General features: G+C 59.0%; 1 protein-coding gene across 2 annotated transcripts; it reads left to right on the top strand.

The window, feature by feature from the left end:
• The first annotated feature begins 874 nt into the window (after positions 1-874).
• EIF4B (eukaryotic translation initiation factor 4B) lies at positions 875-11,793 on the top strand. Of its 2 annotated transcripts, none has more exons than XM_064734883.1 (15): positions 875-953; positions 4,036-4,173; positions 5,622-5,830; positions 6,835-6,951; positions 7,145-7,199; positions 7,368-7,511; positions 7,900-8,010; positions 8,174-8,341; positions 8,876-9,110; positions 9,541-9,659; positions 9,738-9,948; positions 10,520-10,587; positions 10,875-10,962; positions 11,057-11,111; positions 11,605-11,793. In XM_064734883.1, exons 1-15 carry the CDS (start codon positions 941-943, stop codon positions 11,680-11,682), a joined length of 1,809 nt encoding a protein of 602 aa, XP_064590953.1. In that variant the 5' UTR covers positions 875-940; the 3' UTR covers positions 11,683-11,793. The 2 variants fall into 2 exon arrangements, with proteins under 2 accessions (XP_064590953.1, XP_064590952.1); XM_064734882.1 differs by having other exon boundaries at positions 10,872-10,962.
• The last annotated feature ends 1,278 nt before the right edge of the window (positions 11,794-13,071 follow it).

Below are 13,071 nucleotides of genomic sequence, written 5' to 3'. Positions count from 1 at the left end.
GTGCGGTGCTCGGTGGTCCCACTGCGATACCCGAGGGTCCCCGTGCGGTGCTCGGTGGTCGCGGTGCAGTACCCGAGGGTCCCGGTGCGGTGCTCGGGGGTCGCAGGCGTCCTCGTGCCCAGGAGTTCCGGAGTCGGGAGTTCCTCGGGTGTCGGTGCCCGGAGGTACCGGTATCTCGGCGCAGATGTCTGGCAGTGTCAGTGCCCGAGGGTGGCGGTGTCCGGGAGTCCCCGGGGTGTCAGTAGACCGGGGCTGTTGGTGCCCAGAGGGTGACGCGCCCGGAGATGCCGGGATCGGGGATCTCGGGGCGCTGCCACGGGTGTCGGTGTGCGGGGCATCGCGGTGCCGGGGGCTGTCGGTGGCGGTGGGAGGTTGTATGCGGGGCTCCTGCTGTCGGGGATCCCAGTGACCGGGAATCCCGGGGGTGTCAGTGCCCAGGGGTCCCAGTGTCCCGGGCTCCGGGAAGTGACGGGTTCGGCGCGTCTCGGTGTCCGGGGTGTCGGTGCTCGAGAGTTCTGAGCAGCCCGGGTGGTGCCTGGGGCTCCGGGAGCTGTCGGTGTCGGCCGGTGCCCAGGGGTGTCAGTGCTGGGGGTCCCGGGGCTGTCAGTGCCGGGGCTGTCAGTGCCGGGGGTTCCGGGGGTGTCGGCCGGTGCCCGGGGCTGTAAGTGCCGGGGGTCTGGGTCTGTCAGTGCTGGGGGTTACGGGGATACCGGCCGGTGCCCGGGGCTGTCAGTGCCGGAGGTCCCGGGTCTGTCAGCGCCGGGGGTTTCGGGAGTCCCTCCCCCTCCGGCCCCACCCCCGCAGAACCTGCCGGCCCCAGGCCCCGCCCCCGGCCCAGACCACGCCCCCGGGCTTTTGCCCCGCCCCCTGACAGGGCGCGACGCTCGTGGTCACGTGACGCCGCCATCCGGGTCCTTTGCCTTCTCTGCCTCGTCCCAACATGGCGGCCCCAGGTGAGCGCTGCGCCGCGGGCCCGGGCCCCGCCGGCCCGCGTGGAGCTCCGCGGGCACTGATGGCGGCACCGATGGCGGCCGCGGGGCTGCTCCGAGCACCGTCGCTTCCGGAGATGGTGCTGGGGGGGAGACGGTGGCGGGAAAAGCGGGGGAAGCGGCGGGAAAACCGAACCCCCCCCCCTTCCTCCTCCGCCGCGTCCCCTCAGGGCGGGCGCGCGCCCTTCCCCCCCCTCCCGCCGCTTCCCATTGGCGGGGGTGCGCGCGCGGCCTGTGATTGACGTGCGCGCGCCGGGCCCCCCCAACACCCCCCCCGTCTCCCATTGGCGGGGGCGCGCGCGCCCGGCCGGTGATTGACGTGCGTGCGCCCGGCCGGTGATTGACGTGCGCGCGCCGGGCGCGGCCCGGCGCGTGCGCGCGGAAGGGGGGGAGGGGGCGACGCGCCCACGTGGCCGCGAACGGGGGGGGGTCGGAGGGGCCCCGGTACCGGGAGTTCGGGGGGAGAGGTGGGATCAGGTTCCCCCCCTCCATTTGCCCGCGGGGGCTTCACCGGGACCCCCTTCCCAGGCCCGCCGTGCCCTTGAGGCTCCTTGGGGTCAGTTATGGGGGAGGCGGGGCAGGATGTGACCCCTCCCAGCCCCTCCAGGGGTCGGTCCCGCCGTGGGGGGGCACACCAGACACCCCCCAGTTCCAGCCCGGCTCTCCCCTCCATTCCCAATCCCGCAGCATCTCCCGGGATCCCCGGCTCTGCTTGGAGTGGGAGGTGCGTCCCGGTACCGGGGTGAGCACGGGGCGTTGGAAGGTGCCCCCACCCCGCCTGGATCCATCCCTGTCCCGCCTTTCCCTGGGCCTCGGGTGCTGACCGCATTCCCAGCCCTGTCCCAGGCTGGTTTCCTGCGGGAGGTCGGGTCACCCTGGGGCAGCTCTGAGCCGCTCCTGCATCCCAGGCTGGGATTCTCTGAAATCCACAGTGGGGAGGGAATGATGGACTGGGAGGAGATGGAGCCATCCCAGGGGTCTCACACACCACCATCCTCTCCCAGTTCCCTTGGGGAAACACTGCTGGTGGTGGTGCTCTCCATGCTGGATTTCCATGGAATAACACGTTTCCAGGCCATTCTATGAGCAATCCGACCTCCATCCTTTTTATCCTCGTTAAAGCCCTTTGGTTGATTAATTAATTATTGTTATCGCTGGTCAGGGATATCTGACTGGAAGCTCTGGCCATCCAAAAATTCATGATCTCTCCTTTTAAAAAAAAGAGGGGAATGTTTTTCCAAGCTTTTCTCTTTCATGTCCTTGAAACTCATCAGTTTTGCTTCCCCTGGGACCCCTATTGACCTCCCCAAAACCTGATGGGGGAACGAGGTGACTCCACCATTTCTCTGGGGCTCCAACCCCCCTGGCTCCACCCAGAGGGATTTTTCCTGGCAAATGCAGCAATTTTTGCCAGGAAAGGTCCCAGATCCAGCGGCAGAGCCACATGATGGCAGCAGTTCCTCCCAGAGGGAGGGAATTGTGAATCCAAAGCCACCTTCCAGGAAATGCCCCGGTTTTCCAGGAGGGTCACAGCTTGTGCCTGGGTGTGTCCCCACAGGGGGTGGGATGGGGACAATGTTTCCAGTGGTAATAACAAATAAAGGGGCTGGGGGGTGGCTCCTGGGTCCTCCTGTGTCCCCTCCCAGTGACTCCTGTCCAATTGTGGTGTCTCATGTCCAGCTCTTCGTATCCCATCCCATGTCCCATCTTGTGTTCGATCCTGTCACTTCTGTCCCCTCTTGGCTGCTCCTGTGCCGCCTCCTGTCCCATCCCAGTTCCTCATATCCCATCCTGGTGCCCCACATCCGTCCCTGGTTCCTTCTGTCCCGTCCTGGTGGCTCCTGTCCCACCCTGATGCCCTCATGGCCCATCCCAGCACCTCATGTCTCTCAGTGCCATATTCCATGCAAGTGCCTGTGTCAGTACCTCATGTCCCATTTGTGTCCCATCCTGGTGCCTTATGTCCCATCCCACTGGCTGCTGTCACATCTTGGTGGCTTCTGTCCTCTCTCAACTCCTTGTGTCCTATCCTGACACCTCCTGTCTCCTCGTGACTCCTCCTGTCCCCTCCCAGTGGCTGCTGTCCCATCCTGGTGCTCTGCGTTCCATCCTAGCACTTCCTATCTCATCCTGGTGCCTTGTGTCCCATTTCATGTTCCCTCCTGGCACCTCATGTCCCATCCCAGTGGCTCCTGTCCTGTTCCAGCTCATCCCATCCCATCCTCATCAACCCATGTCCCCATCTGTCACCTTGTGTCCCATCCCAGGGCCTCCTGTCCCATTCTGGTGCTTCATGTCCTCCTGTACTGTTTCCTCCTGGCTCCTGCTGTCCTGTCTCATGTCCCTTCCCAGTGGCTCCTGTCCCATCCCAGCTCCTCCCATTCCATCCCAATGTCCCGTGTCCCATCCTGTCACCTTGTGCTCCATCCCGAGGCCTCGTGTCCCACTCTGGTGTCTTCTGTCCCATCCCATTGTCTCATATATCCTGGTGCCTTGTGTTCCATGTCAGCTTCTCGTGTCCCATCCCAGTGTCCCATGTCCCATTCTGGTGTCCCCAGTCCCATCCCAGTGTCCCCAGTCCCATCCCAGTGTCTCGTGTCCTACATCCTGGTGCCTCACGTTCCATGTCAGCTCCTCGTGTCCCATATCCCATCTCTGTGCCCCATGTCCCACCCTGCTGTCCCCAGTCCCCTCTGCCCCCTCTGTTCCTGTCCCTGCTCTCATTCCACCTATTCCCATTCTCCTTCCCTCCCATTCCCACTCTTTTTCTGACCCATTCCTGCTCTCATTCCCTTCTGTCCCAGCTCTCATTCCCACACATTTCTGCTCCCATTCCCGCTCTGATTCCATTCTCATTCCCTCTCTGTCCTGCCATCCCCATTCCCACCATTTCCATTCTCATTCCCTCTCTGTCCTGCCCATCCCCATTCTCATTCCCACCATTTCCATTCTCATTCCCGCTGTCATTCCCACCCTTTCCCCGTTCAGTTCCCCCCTTCCCCACTCGGGTTCCCGCTCTGATCCGTGTCTCCGCTCGCTCCCGCAGCGGCAGCGAAGAAGAAGCCAAAGAAGGGGAAGACGCTGACGCTGACGGATTTCCTGGCTGAGGATGGGGGGGGCGGGGGGGGCCCCACCTACATCCCCAAACCTGTGAGCTGGGCCGACGAGACCGACGACCTGGAAGGTGAGCGTGGCATTCCTGCAGCCAGGAGGGCATTCCCAGCCCTGGGGTTGGCATTCCCAGCCCCCAGTGCCAGGATGGCATTCCTGGAGCCAGGATGGCATTCCCAGCCCCCAGTGCCAGGATGGCATTCCTGGAGCCAGGATGGCATTCCCAGCTCTGGGGTTGGCATTCTCAGCCCCCAGTGCCAGGATGGCATTCCTGGAGCCAGGATGGCATTCCCAGCCCCCAGTGCCAGGATGGCATTCCTGGAGCCAGGATGGCATTCCCAGCTCTGGGGTTGGCATTCCCAGCCCCCAGTGCCAGGATGGCATTCCTGGAGCCTGGATGGCATTCCCAGCCCCCAGAGCCAGGATAGCATTCCCAGCTCTGGGGTTGGCATTCCCAGCCCCCAGTGCCAGGATGGCATTCCTGGAGCCTGGACAGCATTCCCGCCTCTGGGGTTGGCATTCTCAGCCCCCAGAGCAGCATCCCCAGAGCCAGGATGGCATTCCTGGAGCCTGGATGGCATTCCCAGCTCTGGGGTTGGCATTCCTAGCCCCGAGAGCCAGGATGGCATTCCCAGCTCTGGGGTTGGCATTCTCAGCCCCCAGTGCCAGAATGGCATTCCTGGAGCCAGGATGAGAATGGTATTCCTGGAACCAGGATGAGGATGGCATTCCTGGAGCCAGGATGGCATTCCCACATCTGGGATTTACATTCCCAGCCCCCAGAGCAGCATTTCTAGAGCCAGGATAGCATTTTTAGTCTCCAGAGTGGCATTTTCAGCTCTGTGATTAGCGTTCCCAATCCTAGAAGCAGTATTCCCAGAGCTGGAACAGCATTCTCAATCCCTGGGCACCATTCTGAGCTCTGAGGTTGGCATTCTCAGCTTCCAGACTGGCATTCCCAGCTCCTGGAACATAATTCCTGCCTTCCAGATTGGAAGGCTCCAGGATTGGCATTCCTAGCTGCCAGTGGCATCCATAACTGGAAAAATCCAGTGGCTGTTTGGGTTTTGGGAAATAATGAAGCTGGGAGAGCCATGCAAGTTTTTCTTAGGGATGAGACTCAGTGTGCAGCCAAGTGGGGGAGCAGCAGTGGGATATTGAGGCATTGGGGACCGGATTCACCAGAGCTTCCCACTGAGCCAGGCTGGAATCCAAGCTGGAATGAATCCTGAAAAGCCACTCATGAGATTGCCTGTCCCTGCCTTGGGTGCTCTGGATGGCTTCAGGGCACCTTTTCCATGGATTTACCAGTGCTGCCAGCAGTTGCCTCCGGGTGCCTCTGTATGACTCCGGTTTCTTCCCACTGCCTGCAGTTGCTTCCAGCTGCCTCTGTCTGGGTGGGCTGTGGGATGATTGCTGCCTCAAGCTGACCTGGCCAGCTCAGATGGCCCCAGCTGGCTCCGGGCAGCTGCAGCTGGCTCTGGCCGTGTGGCTGTGCCCACATCCCGGCTTTCCCCGCAGTCTCCACCACGTGGCACAGCAATGATGACGACGTTTACCGGGCGCCTCCGATCGACCGCTCCATCCTTCCCACGGCCCCGCGCGCTGCCCGCGAGCCCAACATCGACAGAAGCCGCCTCCCCAAATCCCCTCCGTACACGGCATTCCTGGGAAACCTGCCCTACGATGTCACCGAAGAGTCCATTAAGGATTTCTTTCGAGGACTTAATGTGAGTGACGTTCCAGAGGGCAGAAATGCTGCTCTCTGTCTACCAGGCACCCGTATTCCATTGCCATGTGGGTGTCTGTAGGTTGATCCTGAGAGAATCCCTTGGTTCCCCAGCCATGGATCAGCCATTCCCGCTCTTCCAGTGGGATTGAGGAGCCTCCAGTGGGGGAATTTCCCTGTGGAATCGGTGGAGGTTAGACTGGGGGATGGGGCAGGGTAGGGCAGCTGGTTTGCTCCCAGGTGGAAAGAAAACAGCATCAGGAAGCTCATGGATCACACAGAGGTGTTGAAAACCACAAATTGGGAGAAACCAAGTTTATTCCCATTTGAACCTACCCTGCTTTTCCCTCTCCAGCTCCACATCTGACCTTGGCCTTCCTTATTCCTTTTCTCTATTTCTTGGCATTTGTCATTCTTTAATTCCATGGACGTGTTGTGGATTCTCCTTTGGTCCAAGCAAGATCTTGGCTTTGCAAGAGATTTCCTATCAGGAAATCCATCCCAGGAAAATCTAAGGGATGCTTTGGGGACCCCATGACCACCTAAGATGTCATTTGGGAATGTGGCTCCTGACATATCCCAGGGCTCCGATCAGGAATGAGCAAGGAGCTCCCACATTTTGGGAGCCAGAATTTAGGGAAAGGAGGTTGTGGAACTTGTGCTGGACACATCCAGGGCTGGTTTTCCTCTGGGATGAGCTTTAAGATGGCTCTTGCTTGCTTCCCTGAGCTCACGTAGGAGCCTGCAGAGCATACCCGGCCCTTCCCATTGTTCCCAGTTCAGCTGCCAGAGCTGGGATTCTCTTCCCAGTCCCTCAATCCAAAACTGTTGGAAAGTTCTGCAGTGTTTAGGGCGGGACCCCTGTCTTCCACCTCATGCACGAGGAACCCCCTCAATCCCTCGATATCCATGAGTTGCTCCATCCCAGATCCTGCCACCCTTGCACGTTCCCCTTTGGAAGCCAAGATCCTGAGGTGAGCTTCCCTGCCTTCCCTCCCTTGGCAGATCAGCGCCGTGCGGCTCCCACGGGAACCCACCAATCCCGAGAGGTTGAAAGGTTTCGGATACGCGGAATTCGAGGATATTGATTCCCTGTTCCAGGCCCTGAGCCTCAATGAAGAGGTGAGTCCAGTCCCAGCTTCCAAGAGCACGTCCTAGGGCCTAAAGGGGCTCCAAGGACCTGGAGAAGGGTTTGGACATGGGCCTGGAGTGGTGGGAAAAGGGCAAATGGCTTCCAGCTGGAAGAGGGGAGGGTCAGGTGGGATATGGGGAGGGAATTCCCAGCCCAGCACTCACTTCCCACTGTTGTTCCCAGTCTTTAGGAAACAGAAGGATACGAGTGGATGTGGCAGATCAAGCTCAGGATAAAGGTGAGCGTCCCGCTGAGGACGTGGATCAGGCACGGTGGGGATTCAGGGAGAGTGGCCAAGGGCCCAGCCCTGACCCTGCCCTGTTTCCTTCCTTTCCTTTTAATCTTGATTCCCTTTCCCACTCCTTTTGCCTCTCCTTGTCCCTGTCCGTGTCCTGGCTCCTGGCAGACCGGGATGATCGCTGCTTCGGCAGAGACCGGGATCGCTTCCGGGACTCAGAGCGGTTCGAGAGCGACTGGCGCGCGCGTCCGGCTGCTCCCGACACCTTCGATGACTACCCCCCGCGCCGGGGCGACGATGGATTCGGGGACAGTGAGTGAAGAGAACGGGCCCAGCATTCCAGGCATTCCCTCCTGTGTCCCAAGATCTAGGGACACCTGACACTGCTCAGCCTGAGATTAGGAACCACCTGAGCTCATTCCCACCCCGAGTTTGTTCATTCCCATCTGGTCCTCATTCATTCCCAGAACTCAGTCCCACCCTGAGCTTGTTCATTCCCCATTTGGAGCTCATTTGTTCTCAGCTGTCATTCCAACTCCAAGCTCATTCATTCCCAAAACTCTTCATTCCCACCTGAGCTCATTCCCAGTTTGTAAGGATGAATGGGTCCTCCTTCTTTCCCATATGGAGCAGTATTAGGATTTTCTTCCTTTCTCATGGAATCGGTGCCTATCCCAGTAAAAACCCATCCTGCTTCCAGGATATCGTGATCGCTACGATGACCGGTATCGGGACGGGCCACGGCGGGACATGGATCGTGGTTTTGGGAGCCGGGATCGCTACGACGACCGCAGCAGGGATTATGACCGAGGTGGGAATTCCCAGGGGTTTTCACGGGCCGAGAGAGTGGGATCAACACCCTCCCCCATGGCCAGCGAGTAACTGGGAATCCCCCAAATTCCCAAACTGTTTTCACTGGGAATCTGGGCTGCATTATCCCTAGTGACTCTCTGGTGATCTGTCTCCTTCCCCAGGCTACGATTCCCGAATAGGCAGCGGCCGGAGAGCCTTTGGAAGCGGGTACCGCCGGGACGATGATTACCGTGGCTATGAGGATCGTTATGACCGGCGGGATGACCGGATGGATCGGTGGAATTCCCGGGATGATTACGGCCGGGATGACTTCCGCCGTGAGGACAGAGGTGGGGTGGGACTAGGGCTGTTCCTTTGGGAAAGGTGGGATATGATGGCAGTGATCCCGTGGGAAAGGTGGGAGCAATAGGGAATGGTGAGATATGATGGGAATGATCCCGTGGAAAAGATGGGAGCAATAGGGAGTGGTCCCTTAGTAATGGTGAGATAAGATGGCAATAATCCCATGGAAAAGGAGGGAGCAATAGGGAATGGTCCCTTAGGAATGGTGGGATATGATGGGAATGATCCCTTGGGAAGGATGGGATGTGGGGAGAAGGGTCTCTTGAGAAAGGCAGGATGGTACAGGAATGATCCCCATGGAAAGGTGGGAAGGACATGGAATGGTCCCTCAAGAAAGGTGGGTTAAGATGGAAATGCTCCCATGAAAAAGTGAGAGAGTGGGAACAATCCCTTGGGAAGGGTGAGCTGGGGAAGGAGATGATTCCTTGGGAATGGCAGGATGGGACAGGGATTGTGCTGTCAGTCCCAGCACTGTTGCAGGTGGGATCAATGCTCACCATGATCTCCTGGCTCGTTCCCAGGTCCCACCCAGAGACCGAAGCTCAACCTGAAGCCCCGGAGTGCTCCCAAGGAAGAGGAAACTTCAGCAGCTCCCGCTGCCCAATCCAGCCGGGCTGCTTCCATCTTCGGGGGGGCCAAGCCTGTGGATACAGCGGCTCGGGAGCGGGAGGTGGAGGAGCGGCTCCAGAAGGAGCAGGAAAAACTCCAGCGGCAGCTGGAGGACGACAAGAGGATTGACAGACGGCCCCGGGAAAGGTGGGAACGGTGCCTTGGGAAAGAGGGAATGGGATGGGAATGGTCACTTGGGAAATGTGGGAAGGGCTGGGAGTTGTCTTTTGGGATACATGGGATGGGTAAGGAATAATTGCTTGGTAGTGATGGGATGAACAAAGGATGATCCCACCCAAAAGGTGAGGGGATATGGAATGGTTTCTTGGGAAAGGGGGTACTGGCTAGGAATGATCCAGTGGCAAAGAGGGGAGTGGGCAGGGAATGATCCCTCAGGAAATTCGGGGCTGGTCTCCACAGAGAGATGGGCGGAACAGGGAATGGTCCCCATGGAAAAGCGGGATGGGTGGCAGTGACCCTTGGAAGTGGTTCGGGTCGGATGATGTTCATCCTATGGGAAAGGTGGGGTGGGGCAGCCCTTTCCCAGTCCCCTGATCCTGTTTCCACCCTGTCCCAGGCATCCAAGCTGGCGAAGCGAGGAGAACCAGGAGCGATCCCGGACAGGCAGCGAATCCTCCCAGAGCGGCCCCGCGGGACCCCCGGGAACGTCCACGGGCTCCGGCCCCACCGGCCGGAGTGAGTCGGGGTCCAGGGCAGCCACGGCGCCCAGCCCGGGGCTGCCAGCATCTGCCACACGGCTTTGTGTCCCCCCAGCCACACGGAGGAGGGAGAGCGAGAAATCCCTGGAAAATGAGCCCCTAGGAAAAGAGGAGGAGCCGCCCTCACCGCCCCCCAAGTCCCGGGAGGAGAAGCCGAAGGTGATGCCGGCGCCGCCTCCCAAGGAAAACGCCTGGATGAAGCGGAGCAGCCAGAACCCCCCCGGCAATTCCCAGAGCTCTGACTCGGAGCAAGCCTCCCCAACCAGGTGGGTGTTCCAGGAAGGAGTGGCCTGGGGGGTGCTTTTCCAGCCCAAAGCATTCCATGGCTCTCTGCTTTTCCCTAGTGGAGGACCCCAAGGGCTGGGAGTAGGGGACCCTGACATTCCCAGGGATGATCCTGTAGTGCATCTCAACATTTCTACTGCCTATCCCAACCTTTCTAAGGCCCATCCCAACATCCCTGTATCACAGAGGTGTTCTGTGCACCATCCCAGTGTTCCTGTGGCCCATTCCATGGAGTCACTGGCACATCCCAACATTCCTGTGGCCCGGGGATGCTCCTGCCACACATCCCAATATTACCCATGTTCTGTGGCACATCCCAACACTCCTGCAGCCCATGAAGGCTCTTCTGCTCATCCCAACCTTCCTGGGCTCCATCCCAGCATTCTTGTGCCCAATCCCAATTTTCCTGTGGTTCAGGGACGTTCCTGTGCTCCACCCTAACATTCCCAGGCTCTATCCCAAAATTCCCATGCCCCATTCCTCCATGTCCCTGGAATGGGGCCATTTAAGGGACCCCCCCTGATGCCCCTCCCCCGTTTTCTGTCTCCCCAGTGGGGGCCCCTCCGGCCCCACCCCCCCTGGAGATGATGGGGGCCCCCCCAGGACCCCCCAGAGGAGAGGTGAGAATGGGAGGAGGGGATTGGGAAGGCTCGGGGTTGGTTTTGGGGATTTGGGGAAGTCTTGGGAGCACTTGGGGAGCTCAGAAGGTGTTTAGGGGGGGTTTGGGGGATTTTAGGGGAGCTTGGGGGGGGGCTCGGGGGGAGGTTGGTATCAGGGGATCTGGGAGGGTTGAGGCATTTTGTGGGGGGTTTTAAAGGGGGTTGGAGGGGGTTCCAGGGATGCTGAGGCCTTGCTGGGAGGCTCAGGGGGTTCTGGGAGCTGTGACCCCCCCACCCTTTCCCAGCAGAGGAGCTGAAGCCTGAAGGGGGTCGGGAGAGCAGCTCCAAGGGCCGGAGCTGCAGCCGTGGCCCTGCAGGAATGGGGGACCCTGAGAGGTGAGACCCTCCCCCAAAACCCCCTCAGGAACCGGGAACCCCCCCCGGGCACACAGAATTTTCCAGAAATTGACCTCTGACCTCTGCTCCTTAGGAGGGACCCCCGGAAGGAGCACGAGCCAAAGAAACTGGAGGAGAACCCCCCCTCTGTAAGGATCCAGGGGGACCCCCCCTCAAATCCCGGGTTTGGGGGGTTTGGGGAATTTCACCATAACTGATTCCCCATGCCTCCAGTTACCAGCAGGGGCTGGGACCCCTCTTTGGGGTGAGGGAACCCCCAGGGGACTTCGACCTCTCAAATCTCATTTTTTGGGATATTTTGGGAATTTTCTGCTTTACTGTCCCACTCCCTCTGCCCACCCCCACAGTTCAGCCTTGGACAGTGTGTGAAACCCCTTTTGGGGGTGCATGACTCCCTGGGGGTCTTCACCCCATGCAAATCTTGATTTTTTGGGGGGTCTTGGGAATTTTTTTTCAACAATGACCCCCTCGCCCTCCCAGCTGAACCTCCCCAGCAGTTTTGGATTTCTGTGGTCCCTTTTGGGAGGCTGTGACCCTCTGGTTTTGGGATGTGTGAGCCCCTGGGGAGTTTTATCCCCCTCACATCCCATTTTTGGGAATTTTTCCTGGTTTTTCCTGCAGTTCAGCCATGCCAGCAAATATGCCGCGCTCTCCATGGATGGGGAGGATGAAGGTGATGATGAAGAAGGAGCTGAGTAAAAGCTTCCTCCCCCTCCTCCTCCTCCTCAGCTGCCACGGGAACCTCCGGAGATTCCCAAAAATCCCAACCTTGATCCAGGCGAGACGGAAATAAAGCCTAAAACTCATCAATTCCCTCAGCTACAGCTTCTTAAATCCCGACAAAAAAAACCCCACCATGAACCAATGGGAACCACCCCAAAATCAACACGGGGGGCGGGAGGAGTAATTCCAAGAGTTTTCTTGAAAGAAAAGCCTCCCTCTCTGTGTTTTACATGGAATAAGGGGTGAGGAAGAGCTGGCCTTCCTCCCACCCCCTCCTCACTGGAGCCCCTCCAAAACAGGATTGGGAGGCATCCAATCCCCCCTCCTGGGATCCCCCTCTGCCCCCCATTTTCCTCACCTCTGGAATGTTGATTTCCCCCTGGACACCTTCATCATCCTCCTGCTCACAGGTGTCCCCCCAGTCCCCCACCCAATTTTTGGGATGCAAACCCTGCCCTTTACACAGGAAAACTTGGATTTCCACCCCAGAACCTCAAGATACTCTGAGATTTTGAGATTTGGGGTGGGCTGTAAAAATGTGTAAAAAGAACCTTCCCAGAGGTTTTGGGAGGTCCTGGGGGAGTTTTGGGGTTCTCCCCCAGGCTGGGGGCTGTTTGTTTTCTCCAATAAAATGAGCTGAAAAATATCAGAAAGGCCCCAAATCCTTCTGCCCTTCTCCTCCCCACCTTGGAGGGGAGCGGGCAGTTTCCAAAGCCCCCCAGGGGAATTTCCTGTCCTGACATTGGTCTTCCTTTCTCTGGGCTTCCTTTTCCCTTCTTGCATCCTCTCCCCTCATTCCATCTTTCTTCTTCCTTCCTCATCCTTCTTCATTCCTTCTTTCTTCCTGCCTTCTCTTCGTCCTCCTCCTTCCTTCCATCCTCCCCAGCTCTTCCCCCCTTTCCTCTTCCACTTCCTTACTTATTCCTCCTCTCCATCATTCCATCTCCTGCTTCCCCTTCAACTTCCTCTTTCCACCTCATTTGCTTCCTCCTCTTTCCTTCTTTTCCCTTCTTCCTCCTTCCCTCTGTCCTTCCTCCCATTCTTCCTTCTCCTTCCTCCTTCGCTTTTCTCCTCCTTCCATCTTCTTCCTCCTCATCCCTCTCATCCCTAATTCTTCATCCTCTTCCTCCTCCTTTTTCATTTTTCCTTCTTCACCTTAATCCTGAACCTTCCTTCTTTGCGTCCTTCCATTCCTCCTCCGCCGCCGTTAATTAACGGTGATTAACTGGGGACGCGGGCACAGCACCGAGCCCCGGGATGCCGCCCCCCCCCCCCCCCCGGCCCTTCCTCTTTCCCCGCTCTTCCCAACCGCTGGAATGCTGGAACCGCCTCCCCCACCGCTGGAATGCGGCTCCCCCCCCCCCG

Source organism: Zonotrichia leucophrys, chromosome 29 (assembly GCF_028769735.1).
Source record: "Zonotrichia leucophrys gambelii isolate GWCS_2022_RI chromosome 29, RI_Zleu_2.0, whole genome shotgun sequence".
NCBI lineage: Eukaryota > Metazoa > Chordata > Aves > Passeriformes > Passerellidae > Zonotrichia > Zonotrichia leucophrys.
This window is presented reverse-complemented; position numbering and strand designations above follow the sequence as displayed.

Excerpts from the sequence above, each read along its gene's own strand:
- EIF4B (XM_064734882.1), top strand. Across the intron at positions 6,952-7,144 it reads CCCTGAGCCTCAATGAAGAG|TCTTTAGGAAACAGAAGGAT; the intron begins GTGAGTCCAGTC and ends TGTTGTTCCCAG. Across the intron at positions 9,949-10,519 it reads GAGCAAGCCTCCCCAACCAG|TGGGGGCCCCTCCGGCCCCA; the intron begins GTGGGTGTTCCA and ends CTGTCTCCCCAG.